General features: G+C 45.2%; 1 protein-coding gene across 1 annotated transcript in view; it reads right to left on the bottom strand.

The window, feature by feature from the left end:
• Positions 1–16,060, bottom strand: part of LOC146855976 (neurotensin/neuromedin N-like) — a 142,060-nt gene extending 126,000 nt beyond the window's left edge. The window contains exon 1 of the mRNA XM_085650691.1: positions 15,886–16,060. Within this exon, the coding sequence (XP_085506817.1) occupies positions 15,886–16,060 (175 nt within the window). The remainder of the gene's footprint in view (positions 1–15,885) is intronic.
• Between the last annotated feature and the right edge of the window lie 247 nt (positions 16,061–16,307).

Raw genomic sequence — 16,307 nt, 5'->3', positions numbered from 1 at the left:
TTATGGGGAAAAGAGTTATGGCAAGAGATTTGGGAAATGCTCCCACAGAGTACTGTTACCATCTTCCATGTGGATGCTCACACCCCCATAGATTCTCTTGACAAATTTTTTCATAACATTGCAGATGAGAAATCTAAAATTGCTGAGGCAGTGGTGGACAGACAAGATCCTGATATTGCGGGATTGGCGAAATGGGCACACCAGAAGGCAGGACACTTTGGAGAGAAGGCCACTAGCAGGTGGGCTGCTGATAGAGGAATTTATATTCCCCTGGACCTAATCAAAAATGTTATTCTACATTGTCCCGTCTGTCAGCATATCAGACAGCGTAAAGTACCCCAAATTGTTAGAGGTCATTTACATCGCGGGAAATTGCCCGCTCAAATCTGGCAGATTGATTACATCGGACCCCTTCCCATGAGCAGAAATTGTCAATATGTTTGCACAATTGTCGATACATATAGTGGTTTGCTGGTAGCTTTTCCATGTAAGCAAGCCACCCAATTGAATACCATTAAAACATTAGAATTGATTATGATGTAATATGGTGTGCCATTCCAAATTCAATCTGATAATGCATCCCATTTTCGTGGAAGATTGGTACAGGAATTCTGTGTGGAAAACAATATTGAGTGGATCTTTCATATACCTTACTACCCGCAGGCCTCGGGCCTGGTGGAGAGATTGAATGGCCTGTTAAAGGATCAGCTACGTAAATTAACAGATGACAAGTATAAAAATTGGCGAGACTTTTTACCCCAAGCACTATTAATCCTGAATAATCGTCCTTTTTTAAATGCTGAATCTCCACTTATGCGTTTGTTCCCCCCAAAGGTTGAGACTATGCCTAATGTAATTAATGAAACTGTGATGTATTGGGAAATTACTTCCGAAGCTCTGGCTCCATGCAGAGCGACCCCAGGGTCGGCAGGCTTAGATTTGCATGCCATGGATGACACCGTTCTAAAAAGCAAAAATCGGGTCATCATTGCTACCGGTGTTGGTATTCATATACCACCGGGGAATTTTGGATTGATCGCCCCTAGATCGGGGCTGGCTGTAAAAGGCATCCAGGTACTTGGAGGGGTAATTGACAGCGACTATCAGGGAGAGATTAAGGTACTTCTGCTAAATAGCAGTGAGAATGACTTGCTGATACACCGCACCGACCGAGTGGCTCAATTACTCATTATGCCTGTTTTCAGTGGTGAAATAATGAAAGGCACTGCCCCAACTTTGCTAACTGTACGAGGCCAGAAAGGCTTTGGCTCTACGGATAACCCTGGAGCCAAGATTTGGGTGCAATCGCCTAAGAATCCCCCTGAACAAGCAGAGGTTATTGCCACCGGTCAGGATAACACCATTTTGGTTATGAGGCCAGGGAAAGATAGCTGGGAAGCTGTCCCAGCTGATAAATGTTATTTACGAGAATGATTAATGCCTGTGTTTGGTTCTTTTTCAGATCATTCTTTGGATTGTTGCTGCAGGATGTGTCGGTACTGGACACCGTTCGGTCTACTTCGGAGAGAGAGAAGGGATCCCATTAACCCGGGATGAATTGGGAACTAGAGTGTTGCGTTCCTTCAATGCGTGGGACTCGTCATCGAATTTTTGGACACTGCTGGCGAAAAGAGTAACTGATGCCCCTCACTTCTGTTTGACACCGATGAGATCTGTGCACGATATCTTAGCGACGTGCCTAGTTGCTGTCCCCGCCTCGCTGGAGACGTTAATAAGCATCTTTAACGTTTCAAAGGCTCGTCCGAATATTATTCTGGGTGATTTTGCTACCCATGCATATTGTCCTCTATGTACTGAACTGCCGAATGAGCAACTTCCCATCCAATCCCAAATAACTACGTATAACATTACACAAGGTGATCTATGCTTTTTCCTCACATGTAATCCTAATGCAATTTCTGAATGTCTACGTCTCAAGTTAAGAGGCGCCACTGTTCTCACATCTCATGAACGAACTCTGTGTTTCCAGAGGACACCGACCACATGTGCTTCAGTCCAGAACAATATGACTTGCAATAGTTTGGTAGTTACTCCCAGTCACTATCGTGCAATATTGCTACCTGCCGGATGGCTTTTCTCATGTGGTAATACTTCCTGGCCCTATGTCCCTGCGAACATTTCCGGAGGCCCGTGTGCCATTACTAGACTCAGTTTACTTATGTTCTCATCACATCCAAATGCCAACTCTCGTGTGCTCCGAGATACAACTACGTTACAGGAGGATTGTGACTCATCTTTGCATTTATATTCCAAGTCTGAATACCTTAGTCTAGCTGTTTCAATTATTGGTGTCCCTGCTTTGGCGGTTTATAATGCTAAATCCATTGGGAAAATGGCTTGCTGGATGGTCAAATCTATTAATCATACTTCTACAGTCTTGTCTGACTTGCTATTAGACGCCCAGGGTGAACGTAGGGCCATTTTGCAAAATAGAGCAGCCATTGATTATCTTTTGCTTAAACATGGACATGGTTGTTCAGATTTCGAAGGTCTCTGCTGTTTTAACTTATCTGATCATACACAATCCATTCGTGCACACATAGATAAATTGCATGACCTAACTAATGAAGTTAGGAAACACATTGATCAGAGCTGGTTTGACTGGCTCTTTAACTGGTTGCCAGACATGAATATGCTACGCCACACATTAGGTGGCATTTTGATTGCTCTTGTTGTTTTAATTTCTATCTGTTGTTTTATTCAGTGTATCCCTTCACTGCTTCAATTCTGCACATCTGGTACTAGACATAGATCAGTTAGTTTTGTTTCATATTATTCTTCCACAGATGTTAGTTCCGTTTAGTATATATATGATAGACTGAAGTCAAGGGTGGAATGTACTGCTTGATTTTCCCGGCCTTCCGGTGTTGCAGAGCAATCCATATGACTTCAGTCTCTTTCCATCCGAGTCTAAGGACTGGAGTAGTGAGTAGGGCCTATCTATTAGACATTTGTGACACCATCCCGTGCTCCTACCCTTAGCTCAGGGCCTATACACATAGCCTAGGGGATAGATTCGTTAGCCTTGAGGATAATTTGCCCTATAGTGAGGTTGTTTCATGGAGCTGTGTTGAATTCAGGCCTGGTAGGCCTCAAACGGGAGAGACTCCATCTTTCTTTCTGCTCCGGCAGCCCGGGACCTTTCCAGAGGGAGGGGGATGTTTTAGTTATGAGGTGTTATTCGCTCGGAGAGAACCGGTTCAGGCCGGCCCTTATCGAAGGATTGTATTTTTCTTCATGCCGAAGACACTACATCAGGCCGGCCGGCTGGGAAAGTGTCCTTGGTACGGGGAGGTACAGGAATTTGGTGGGCGGCAGGTTTCGAGCTGGAAATTTCCATGAGGGAATGCACTTCTATATTAGTGAAAGTCTGAGTGAGATAAGGGCACTTGCTTCTAGACCATAGGCGGCATCTGGCCGTTAGCAGAAGAGCTATTACTTATTCCAGGGAAGACTGATGATGAACTTGAATCCAAAGAGGAGAAAGTAGCCGATAAGGACGAGGTTCCAGTGACTCGGAGAGGGAGAAGGGAGCAGACCCACAACTGCAGAGGGGTGACTTCCAGGCTAAGCCGAGGCATAGACGAAAAGGGAACCTAGATGACCATTGAGTACAGGCGACGTACCCTCAAGGTGAAGTCGATCCCTTTTTCTTTGAAGTGTATAACTTAATCTTTTACTTTCCTTGCAGGTTATATATGTATGATGTGTTCCGTAAATGTGCATGTGGCATTTAAATAAAGTATTTAGCTTATTGTACGTTAGCATGTGTTGTGTACTTTTGTATAGGAGGATAGCCTATTCTTTAGTCAGAGTAGCCTTAAAATGAACAGAGGTTAATCCTGGTCAGGTAAGTGGTAACTGGATGAGGGGGAAAACAAGCCCCTCGAACTAGAGAACAGGTTGTGCTCAACTAATAGTCTTTGTGTGATCTGATAAATAGTCCCAATTCCCCTGTCGTGTACTAATAGGATGAGCTCGTGCTAAGGCTGCCGTGTAGGTAGGAGATTCTGGGTCTGACTGAGGCCGCGAGATCGTGTGTGTGTCGCTGCCGAATGGGTAGGAGATTCTGGACCTGACCCAGGTCGCGAGACTTTGTGTGTTGCTACCGGATGGGTAGGAGATTCTGGGTCTGACTGAGGCCGCGAGATCGTGAGTGTGTCGCTGCCGAATGGGTAGGAGATTCTAGACCTGACTCAGGTCGCGAGACTTTGTGTGTTGCTACCGAATGGGTAGGAGATTCTGGACCTGACCCAGGTCGCGAGACTTTGTGTGTTGCTACCGAATGGGTAGGAGATTCTGGACCTGACCCAGGTCGCGAGACTTTGTGTGTTGCTACCGGATGGGTAGGAGATTCTGGACCTGACCCAGGTCGCGAGACTTTGTGTGTCGCTGCCGAATGGGTAGGAGATTCTGGACCTGACTGAGGTCGCGAGATCGTGTGTGTCGCTGCCGAATGGGTAGGAGATTCTGGACCTGACTGAGGTCGCGAGATCGTGTGTGTGTCGCTGCCGAATGGGTAGGAGATTCTGGGTCTGCCTAAGGCCGCGAGACTGTGGTTGCTGAGATTGTGAGGCTGTGAGGTCTTGATATATATATATATATATATAATAGGAATTCCCTGTCCTTAGGTGGTACGTATATATGTGGTTATTTGGGTGTAAAAAGACCCTAGGGAGGGGGTAACGTTCTGTTTTGGGTCGGAAGGGCTCTGTAGAGCGGGTTCCACCCGATCCGAAAACCCAAGCAGAACACCATTATATCAGCTATTTTAGCTGGGTCTTCAGAACATGTACCTAATAAGGGGCATTTTAATCTTTTGATTCGATTGGAAGCGGCTTGTTCCTTAGCCTGCCACGCTAGGAACCTGCCTGTAAAATTACTCTGCTCATAGATTTTTTTATTAGATTTCTGGAACAACACCTCACTTTGAGCATAGTAGTTAGAGCTGAGTTCATATTTTGCCTGAGCTAAAAGATCTTGATTAGTCGGGGAAGGGTTATGCAGGACAGAGGCATATGAAGTTTGAACTTTCTTTTCTAGATCTTTTTTTACCTTTTCAGCTTTTTTTATATAATTGGCCTCTTTCCCGATAGCTAAACCCCCCAAAAAAGCCTTGAGAGTGTCCCATATTATGGCTAATGATGCCGTCTCGACATTTCGTGACAGAAAATATTTAATTTCCAATGCCATGGAACCTATCCATTCTTCTTCCAGCAGATATTGCCGGTTCAGGGACCACCTTTTAGGACATTTAACATCTTCTACCACCCCCATCTGTAAACTCAGCATAGCATGATCGGAAAAACCATTGGGTAGGAAAGTCTGATGGTTGAAACGGAGCCTACTAGAGACCAAAAAAAAAAAAATTCGAGATGAGGATTGAAATCTGCCCGACCAGCACGAAAAGGATTTTTTAGAGGGAAAAGCCACCAGCCAAGGATCATGTAGGTCTAATGTTGCGCTGTATTGTTGTACTATTTTAAAAGATCTAGGTTTCATCTGCCTTTTCCTTGACCCTGAAGAATCAATTAGAGGATTCATAAGAATATTAAAATCACCCCCCATTAAAATGTCACCTAAGACCGGGTTCAAGGACTGAAATAATTCTTCATAAACTTGTGGCTGATCTTCGGTAGGTGCATAGAAATTCACAAATGTGACTGGTGTAAACATTTGTTTGAAGGTGCATGTGATCCAACACAACGACCATCCCGATCTGATTCAACTTTCACTACCTCTGCCTGTAGATTCTTATTCAGAAATATGGCTGTCCCTCTCTGTGAAGCAGAGGATGAAGACAAAGCCCGATAGGAGGCCCATGATCTAAACATAGAGAAATCAGCCAATCGACTAGTAGAAATATGTGTCTCCTGTAACAATATAACAGACGGATTTTCAGTTTTGATTCACATTTCAATTGCCCACATCTTTTTCCCATTATTAAGACCATTTACATTAAATGAAACAACCTTAAATACTTCTTTACTTGCCATCATACCTATCCTGCCAGAGCGTTTGCCGACTATAACAACCCTTCACACTCAAATACCACACCTCAAATGACTTATTGAGTTGAAAATGGCAAGCAAAAAGAGTCAAATTCCACATCTCAGATATCATCTCTGATTGAATTCGATGGGCAAAGAAAATTAACCAGGACTTCATTTTTCCCCCCACGTCCCCTGCCCTACTACCCCTTGCGCCTCCCAAAATGTGGACCCCCTAACCCATCACCACACCATCCACACTGCCCCTTCCCTACTAGTTGGGGTGTCATGTATTTACACCCTGGTGACCTAAACCTGTGGCCTCCCCCCGTCATCTACTTACAGAAATATATATATATTTTCTTTTACCCCTTTTTGTTATATTTTAAGTCCTTTAAGAATCTCCTGAGTTCTTTTTTTTTCTTTCCCCCCCCTTTGGTCTTTTTTTCCCTTCTTTTCCTCCCCCTTTCCTTCCCTTCCCTCCTTTCCCTCTTTCCCTTTTACCTAATTCCTTAATATTTTATATCTCGAATCTCTGGAGGCGTACCCTTTAACCCTTTAGGCTAAGGTCCTCAACTAAGATAGTAGCGTAATTGAGAGCCCATCAGCCTCTAAGCTGTGGGGGGGGGACCCTGGGAGATTTCTTTAAGAAGGCTCTGTGCTTCATCTAAACTAGAGAACATGAAGAATTTCCCCCTAACCAAAACCTTAAGCTTAGATTGCTGAGCAATCGATGCTTGTGCCCCATTCGCCTTAAAAAGATGAAGAATTTTTACAAATTCCTTCCTTCTTTTTGCGGCTGGAGCCGTCATATCTGAAAAGATTCGGCATTTAGCGGTGTCATTAACATCAAACTGTCTTTGCTGAATTGCTTTGGTCAAGATCATCTCCTTGACCCGGAAGTCTGCGAAGTTCAGGAGGAACGTCCGTGGATTTAGAAGAGTTGGGGAACGGACGGGCAGGGACCCGATGGGCTCTGGTAATTGTTAAATCACCAACAAATTCCGGGACAATCTTTTGCTTCATGAAGGAGTTAATCCACTGGAGGGGCTGTGAACCCTCCAATCCTTCGGGAATACCAACAATGCAGAGGTTCGCTCTCCTGGAATAACTTTCCAATTCTTCCAGCTTGTTTTCCAGGCTTTGTTTATTTTTGGCCGTAGTCTTAGCTTCTTTGGATACGATAGCCATTTGATCCTCAAGAGTTGAAATTCGGACTTCTGCTTAACTTAGTCTGACGGGAAAATTCAACATTAGCTCCTCCATTTTATCTAACCTTTGGCGAAGGGAGGTCAACTCCGCTTTTTGATTTTGTTTAAGGTCCCGAATTTCTTGTAGAATTAAATTTAACATATCCTTTATATCCATCTGTAATTCTCTAGCTGGTTCCGTAACAGAGTTAAGATCAGGCAGAAAGGTAGCGGTATCTAGCATGGCTAACGGCTGGGTTCCCATCACCCCCGTAATTGAAGTTGAATCCACCTCTGATGACAACTCTCGAGAACAATTTTTAAGGTGTAAAGGAGGTGGGGGAGTTTGCGGCTTACTAGGTGGTTGTGGAACCAGGGGAGACCCGTTGTTATTAATTCCACCCTGCTGCTGTTGCGATAATCCTTTGGGATTTTCTAAAGTTGATTCCTGTTCGAGGATAGCATTTGAAATACCTTGTGGCCCCTTCTCTCTCATGGAATTCACAATTTCGACTATGTTGGATGATGGCCCTGAATTGTCCTCCTGTATTCCAAGAACCCCTTTGGTGGAAGCCAAACCTGGGGTCGAAGCTACAGCTGGGGCCGGGGAGGGGGGAGATTGACATACTAGCACTTTCTTCAAAAATACCGGGAATTGTTTTGCTTCTCTGGTTTCTTTGGTTGTTTTCTTTTTTTCCCCCCGTTATCTGCATCGCTTTTCTGCTGCAGGGCCAATGCGGTTATTTTTTCATCTTTGCCAGATCTATCCGATGTATCTGCCTGGTCCAAGCACACCTCAATCTCTTCATCTGAGCTCTCAAATGTTGAGTCCTGATCCATTAATTTAGACGAATTTTGCTTGTTCGCCAGGCGGGCTAGCTCTCTTGTCTCTTTGGCAAGCAACATACGGTTTTTTGCTTTAGGGCGTGTTTGCAGATTTTTCCTCATATCTGCGCTATATAAGCCGTACAACTCCCCCCCCCCCCCCCCCCCCCCCGCAGGCGTCTTTCCCCTACAGAAAGGAACAGTCCAAGGTATCGCTAGGGGCTAGGAGCTCAAATCAAAGTGCTTTTTTCATCAATTTTCTCTAGAAAGTCCTCCAGGAAAGTTTTAGGCTTTATCATTCCTTGAAGCTCCTTATACGACACAGCATTAATATCCCTGGAGCGCCCCAATCCGCCTAAAAAATGCGGTCAGATCTCCCTAATAACCGTCCAGGACACCAGCTCCCAGAAGGCACCACTATCCCACCAGAATTTTTTTAGACACTCCTACAAAGGACTAAATAATCTTACTATACTTCTCCAAAGACAGCGTCCAAAAGTCCTGCAGCAGGCTAGAATCCTTCCTCCGCCTTTAACATTCGGAGCAGCAGCAGCCTCTTCACCTCTGCTCTGCTCCCAGCACGTCCTCTTTATGAACCTGTGCCAGCTCTCCCTGGCTTCATGGGACCTCCGTTTTCCTCTGTTTTCCCCTGTTTCGTCGTGGCCTCCGTCACAGTGAGTTAATTCCCTTTTTAAAAAGAATGCAGAAAAACAGGACTAATGCGGGAGGAAAGGGGCGAAAATAAGAAGCATAACATAACCGCTCTGCTCTGCTCCGCGCTACTCCGTGGCTCTCTCGTTGTGAGATTCCATAGCGGGGAGCGTGCCCCAAGTCAGGTCACCTGTGGCTACGCGGCGTGGTGTACCGCGGCCATTCCTCATGGCTGTGTCCGTTAGCATGAAACCTAACCTTAACTATAACCGTACTAATATCTTTAATCTTAGACCAAACACATAACTTAATGTTGACCCTGAAGATAACCCTAGACCTGGCCCTAAGATCAGCACTAACTAGATGTGCAGAACTTATACCTAACAGTACCTGTCTGCCTGACCCTAGCCATCACCCTAACGCAAGCCCTATTGAAATCCCTAGCCTTGACCCTACGTTTAACTTTAGTCTTCTAGCCCTAAAAGCAACTCTATACCCTGTCCACAACACAGTCCCCAAGCCCTGAACCTAAGCCCCATACTAATACCAACCTATAACTTAATCGTTAATTGTTTAGTTATAAAACAAAGACAAGTTTTTTCAGCACAGCGTGCTTTAAAATGTAAGAATTTCAAGCTCAGTTTGTCGGAAATTATGTTTTAGCTGCCCTTGCTTAATTTACTCAGGCTTTGCGTCCCTGTGGTCATTTTTCGGTAAAAATGCAATCTGTTCGGCATGCGGTTATTTCACTATTTGTGCATTGTAAAAGAGGGGTCACTTGGCGTCTGGGTCAACAAAGGCAATTTTCCTTGCAATGGAGGAGTTAAAATAAGTGTGGTAGTGTGTCTAACCACCTCGTGGGATTCTGTAGAAATCGCTCGATCTTCCTGTGCTTAATTTCTCCTTTCAGCAAAAAATAAAAAAAATAAAACAAGACCTGTGCTTAGAGGCCATCCAGTTCACTTTGTGAGCTATGTAAGAAAAGGTAATTTACTCACTACAAAACGGTCACACCTTCCAATATACTCCATTTCTACAAGATGAAGGGAAGAGAATGTCAGTGCCTATTGGGAAGAGGAGCATTTCCCAGTAGACACGACGAGCACCAAACACCACACAACCTCCTTTGTGGCCTAAATAGCGGAGCGCCCTTACCTGGGATTCATTGCTGGGGAAACCGGGCTGCTGGACAGTCTTGTGTGTTGGATGCTTTCCCTCCTGCTGCCGCTGCTGTTGGTGTTCGCAGCGGTCGCCGAGCAGAGGGAAAGGACTTCGTCGCCCAGAATGCCAGCCAGTGGTACCACCCCCAAACACTCCCACTACCGCGCCCGGAGGCGCCAAATACGAAAGGCTCCCTCGGTGGAGCGGGAAACTCCTTTGTGGCCTGAATAGCGGAGCGCCCTTACCTGGGATTCATTGCTGGGGAAACCGGGCTGCTGGACAGTCTTGTGTGTTGGATGCTTTCCCTCCCGCTGCCGCTGCCCCGCTGCCCCAAACACTCCCACTACCGCGCCCGGAGGCGCCAAATACGAAAGGCTCCTTCCGCGTCGCGAGACGCGCGCAGGCGGCGCCGGGCTAAGCCCGGGCAAAGGGCGGGCCCTCTTAGGCCCTCAGAGGCCAGAGGAGGCTGGGCTGGGACACCCCCCTTACATCCTGTGCTCTTATTGCGCCCTAGGATTGTGTATGGTTGGCTTTTGATAGTGTCTTATTTGATTTTGTGTCCTCGTTAAAGCGAGACACTAACTGGTGTTTATTAACCGTCTAGTATGGCTAAAGTGAGGAGCAAAACAGGCATGAAGGCAATGGGGAAGGGGACACTCGACGGTTATTTGAAACAGGTAGAAACGGCTGTTGCAAGGGAGATCGATTTAGTCGAGCGTAGACTGGCCCTGGATCCTATTAGCCACCTACCTCCCCGGTCCTTAATTGCTCCTATTGACGCCCCACTAGAATGCTCACATCCCCACTTGATTTCCAATGGGTCAATAGTAGCTGACAATTCTATGATTTCTTCTGTTCTTCCACTTGAAATAAGTATAGCCCCTTCCCCTGTGGCCACAGGTACCAGACTATTGAGGGCTGGACCACACACAGCAACTACTCGTAGTAAAACTGCCCCTATGAAACGGAAGGCCAAAAACACTCTTCATGGTAGCCGGCAACAGGCAAATCAGCCAAGAAATAGCAATTCCGCATCTGGGCTGGCCCAAAGTGAATTTATAGCTCCAATTATAGCTAGTGAGAGCCAGGGGGAGGTCAGTAATGACCGTTTGAACCTAGATATTGAACATAGTAGTAAGGAAAGTATGTTGGATTTTGTTAAAATTCTGGATGCTCGTTTTAGGTCATTTGTTTCGCCCCCAAGCTGGAATCAATAGAAGATCGTCTTAAGTCTATTGAAACACATCTTAATATGAAGGACTTAAAGTCGGGGCCTTGTACTTCAGCAGCTCACTCATTAAAAGTAGCCACAGCGTCTGTTAATAACTTGTTGGACTCTATAATCACCCCACTTCAACAACCAGTACCCCTAGTTGCTCCCCAGAGGGCAGGCCCTAGTATTCCATCTTCAGTGCCAAGAGTTATCAGAGCCACTCATGGTGAGAAACAGGGTCTCCGGAGTCCAGTGAAGAGATCAAGTTCCTCAGTACAGCCCCATGAGAGAGAACTGCCGTTACATTTACCTGCAGAGGCATGTCCCTACACTATAATACTTGCCAATGTTCCTAAAATTGAGGGTGGACAAAATGAACACTGGACCTCACTAAAAAATAAGGCCCTTCATTTTTTATCTAACAAAACAGTCTTGGGACAGCATTTGTATGATAAATTTTTGATGATAAGAAGGGTGCCGTGGGTGGGTAGGACCAAGAAAAGCTTAGACGGCGACTGCGTCGTCATAAGCTTTAGATCCCCCAGGCTGGTGGATAATATCCTGAGGCAGGCTGGGTCTGCCAGAATTCTAAATGAATATGTAAATGTACTCCCTTTGTTTTTTTTTTTACCCCCCACATGACACCAGGTCTGTGGGCAGTGATCCATCTAAAGGGAGAGATCCTTATGAATTTCCTTCACAGTCCAGGTCTTCAATAGATTTGACACATTCTCAAATCTGGGCGATATTGAATGACTATGAACTTGTGAGGATACTCTTCTCCCAGTTACCCCGGTTAGTGCCTGTATTTCAGGGACTTTGGCAAGAAAAGTTTCCCTTGCAGATGGGTGTGCTCTAGAGGTTAGGGGTATATCTGCAAAGCTGGTAACATGGAATGTTGCAGGCCTCAAACATAAAATTGATGATCCAGTTTGGAGGGATTTTCTAGGTCTGGGTGACATTATAGGCTTACAAGAAACATGGGATATAGGGAATAATCTGACATTGGATGGATACACTAGTTATTTTATCCCAGCAGGTCAATCTAATATGGGGAGGGCGAAGGGCGGCCTGGTCACTCTAATTTCAGCCTCCATCCCCGGTACCCACACTCAACTAGACACGGGATCACGTAATTGCTAGGCTGTACAGATTTCCTTGAGCAATGCAAGAGTGGTTTTAATTATTAACTTTTATAACTCTTATGATAGAGTTACACCGACTGATCATCTGTCCACGTTAAATCTTTTTTGGGCAGACTATAAGGAGGCTAATATTAATGATTGCTTTATTATAGTTATGGGTGATTTTAACATTCATGGTTGCCCAGACAAATGTCTGTCATTAGATCTGTTAGGCCCAGTTGAGCAAGGGTACACTCATTTTGAACACTGCACAGGGTGATCTCCTTGAAATTATTTTGCCAGACAATGGTTTGATGCTTCCAACAATGATGGATGAGGAGATACCCACCTTTAAGGGGATTGGAAGTCACTCAGTTATTGACTATATTTTTATTAGCTTAGCACTGGGAGATAGGATTCATGGTTATTCGCTGGTTTGGTCACAATTTAGTGACAATAATCCAGTGTTTCTCAGTGTCTCGGACCTGATTACTAAGCCTGAGGTAGTCAAAAATAGAAAGAACAAATTCGATATCTGTCCTACGGATCAGGCCCGTAGGATTAGATGGAATAGAGTCATACCGGGTGACTTTCATACAAATTTAATAAGAGAGGCAGGCCCTGAGTTGGACACATGTTTGAACCTGCAAGCAGATGATGCGGGGGTCTTAGAGGCTTACTCAAAAAATTGTACTCAGATCTCAGCAGATCTTAGTTGTACAGGGATAGCCAAAGATCCTGCTGAAAAGGGATGGTTCGATCATAACTGTTCGGCAGCCAGTAAAAAGTTGAAGGCTGCCCTGAACTGTAAGCCAGTGAACTGGGCCCAGTGGCCTTATTAAGGAAAAATTACAAGAAAGCTCTGGAAACTAGAAGAAGGCAGATACGTGAGGATGCCTGGGAAGAATTAACCTCTGTGGACGTGCTTAGGAACAGCGCCAAATTTTGGGCTGTTGTAAATAAACCCTTTTTCCACAATCAATGCAATAATCAATTAGACTGTGGTATTCAGGAACAGTTGTGGTACTCTCATTTTAAGTCAGTCTATGAAGGGGATAATCTTGAGGAGGAGGTTATGTGTACCCCCATTTTTTACCCTTATACTTTAACGGTTACTGAGAATGAGGTGGCGGACGCTATAGGCAAGCTGACGAGCAATAAGACTCCGGGACCCGATGGCGTCCCAGCCGATCTCTTTAAATCAGATATCAAGACCTGGTCTAGAGTTTTAACCAATGTTTTAATAGGGTATGTACTGTAGGGATTCCTGACACTTGGTCTGAATCTGTCATCATACCCATTTTTAAGAAAGGTAATAGAGGAGACCCCAGTTGTTATCGCCCCATTTCTCTTATTGATTCTGTGGTCAAGGTGCTGGGGCGAGTGGTTCTAAGCAAAATAAATGATTGGCTGGAAGATACAGATATCCTTTCCTGTTTGCAATATGGGTTTAGGAAGGGGCGAGGGACCATAGATCAAAGCCTTAACCTCCACTTAATAATTGGAAAATACACCATTGCCAAAAGGGGCACCCTATATTTAGCTTTCATGGACCTTTCCTCGGCCTTTGACCTTGTGAATAGGTCTAAACTCTGGGGATTGCTCCTTAAGCTGGGCATAGATAAAAATATAGTGTATTTTCTGGCCGATTTACACAGAGACCTAACAGCTACAGTTAGATATGATAGGTTAGGCAATTGTACGGGAAAGATTGGGATTATTAATGAGGTTAGGCAGGGGTGTATCTTAGCCCCTCTGCTCTTTTCCCTCTATATCAATGATTTGGGTGTGACCCTTATGGGGACGTCCCAAGATATTCCAAGGGCTGGCAAGTTTTTTATTCCGGCTCTATTATATGCGGACGATGCCGTCCTAATAGCACGCACAGCGGTGGGGCTGCAATGTCTTTTGAATATATTTGCTAATTTTATGAAATTGTTGGATCTTAGTGTGAACTTTTCGAAATCACATGTAATGATGCTGGGCGGTAAGCCCAAAAGACTTAAGACTTTGCACTGTGAAGGGAACATTCTATCTAGGGTTTCAAGATTCCCATACCTGGGGGGGGTTTTGACGATAAGTCCACCTGGTTGCCCCAATTAGTAGCAAAACGCAATGCTTTCTCTAGGTCCATCCTGGCTGTTTTGGACTTTGCCCGTTACTTAGGGGCAAAACCTTTAGAGGCCGTATTGAAAACCTATGATGCAAAATGTATCTCAATAGCTATGTAAGGAGCGGACCTGTGGGGGTGGAAAAATGTAAAGGCATTGCAAGTAGCTGAGGATAAGTTCTTGAAATCCATTTTATCTCTCCCCCAGTCGACACCTGGATACATTGCTCATCAGGAGTACGGGGTAGATTATCTTACAGATCACATAGCCTTAGCCCCGCTACTTAAATGGATCTCACTATGGTTAAACCCTGAATTAGAGTTGAATCATGAGATTCTCAGGGATTGTTTAGCCCTTGAGCATGGTAATACCATTCCATGGTTGAATTATATTAAAAAATTAACCACAGATTTGGGTCGTCCAGAACTGTTTGATCACCCACAAAAGCTATTAAAGGGGGACGTGAAATGGGTGAAAGATACATATGACCAGTTGGCATATTTAGCAAGGGAAGAAATGGAATTATGCAAACCAACAGTAAGGGCTCACCAGCTGTTAATTACCACCAGTGGTTTAGAACCCTATCTGAGAACTGTTAACAATATGAATCATAGATATTTGTTAACTAAGTTTAGATTGAATAAATTCCATCTTCTGCTCACTGACCGCCCAGGGTGGACGAAGGGAATGGATTTGGAGATTTGTTCCTGTGATCGTTTTTCCATTAACCCCTTGAGTGCCCATGACGAGATGGTCTCGTCATGGGCCGCGGTTGCGCTGTGCCCATGACGAGACTATCTCGTCATGAGCCCCGCCCGCTAATGAAACGCCCGGCACAGGGCGTGGAAAGGGTGGGGCACTCAAGGGGTTAAAGACACTGTGCACTTTATTTTCTTTTGTAAACATCTTTGCCCCATTCGTAAAAAGTTCATTATTCCTCTTATTAAAGACAGAGGTTTTAAACAAGTCAAACCCGCCCTTCTGTATTTACAGTTGTTGCAAAATCCTTGGGTGATTTTTAATTTAGCAAATTTTTCATCAATAGCACTAAGACTGAGGAAAAATATTAATTGGTCACAGCCTTACAGTGGGACATTATGAAATCTGTCTGTGTTTCCTGTTTTTCGTTTTTATAAAATTTTGTCTGTATATAAATTATTTTACGTGTATGGCTTATAACAACTAGTATTATTGTTTTGTCATATTTTAATTATGTGGTCCTGATATTGGTGTATTATGTAATATACTTTTATGATTTTTGATATGAACCGAATCAAGTACTCTTGACTGACTGACACACAACCTAAACTGAGCACGGGAGGTAGCCAGCAGCAGTGACGGTGTAAAACCTACACAAACATAGAGAAGATCTGACAAGTCACCCCGACAGGAAGACAGAAGTAGAGCTCGGCACTTCTATAGATGGGTTAATGCAGCTGCGCGTGTCTCCTTCAAACTAACTACAATTAGTTTAGCAAATTCGCGGCATCTTTCTTTAACAGAAGCACCCCGCGCTTCTTCAGAAGCCCCTAGTTAGTGGAGACCCACTGGTGACGCACCACCCTGGCTCTGACGGACGAGAGTACGGCTCCCCAGTACCTGCACACGTGCCGGAGGAGGTCAGCGCCAGGAGCGCCAGGCACGCTAGGGGGATCCGCAGAGACGCCATGGCCGGACACTTAGAGGCAGAGGTCCACGAAGGAGTGAGCAATGATGTGAGCTGACTGCTGCCGTTTCTGCGCTGGCCTCCAACCCGCCTGCACGCCTGGACCATAAAGGGGGCTCCCACTCTTTCCTTTACTATATAAGCGGCCGAGTGACGTCATGGGACGGGTGCGTGTGACTTCTGAATGAATAGCCCGCCCCGCCTACGCCTCGTTCCACCCGGGAGCCGGGCGCGCCTAGTGCGTGAGGGAGTGACGCCTGTCTCAGAGAGATGCGTATGTTTAAGGGCTCCTGCGTGGGGGGCTTATGAGAGAGGTGTGAGAGAGGGAAGCGCCTCAAACGTAGCAGGTGCATTT

Source organism: Triturus cristatus, chromosome 4_1 (genome assembly GCF_964204655.1).
Source record: "Triturus cristatus chromosome 4_1, aTriCri1.1, whole genome shotgun sequence".
NCBI classification, from domain to species: domain Eukaryota; kingdom Metazoa; phylum Chordata; class Amphibia; order Caudata; family Salamandridae; genus Triturus; species Triturus cristatus.
The sequence above is the reverse complement of the archived record's forward strand: the minus strand, read 5'-3'. Positions and strand labels throughout refer to the sequence as shown.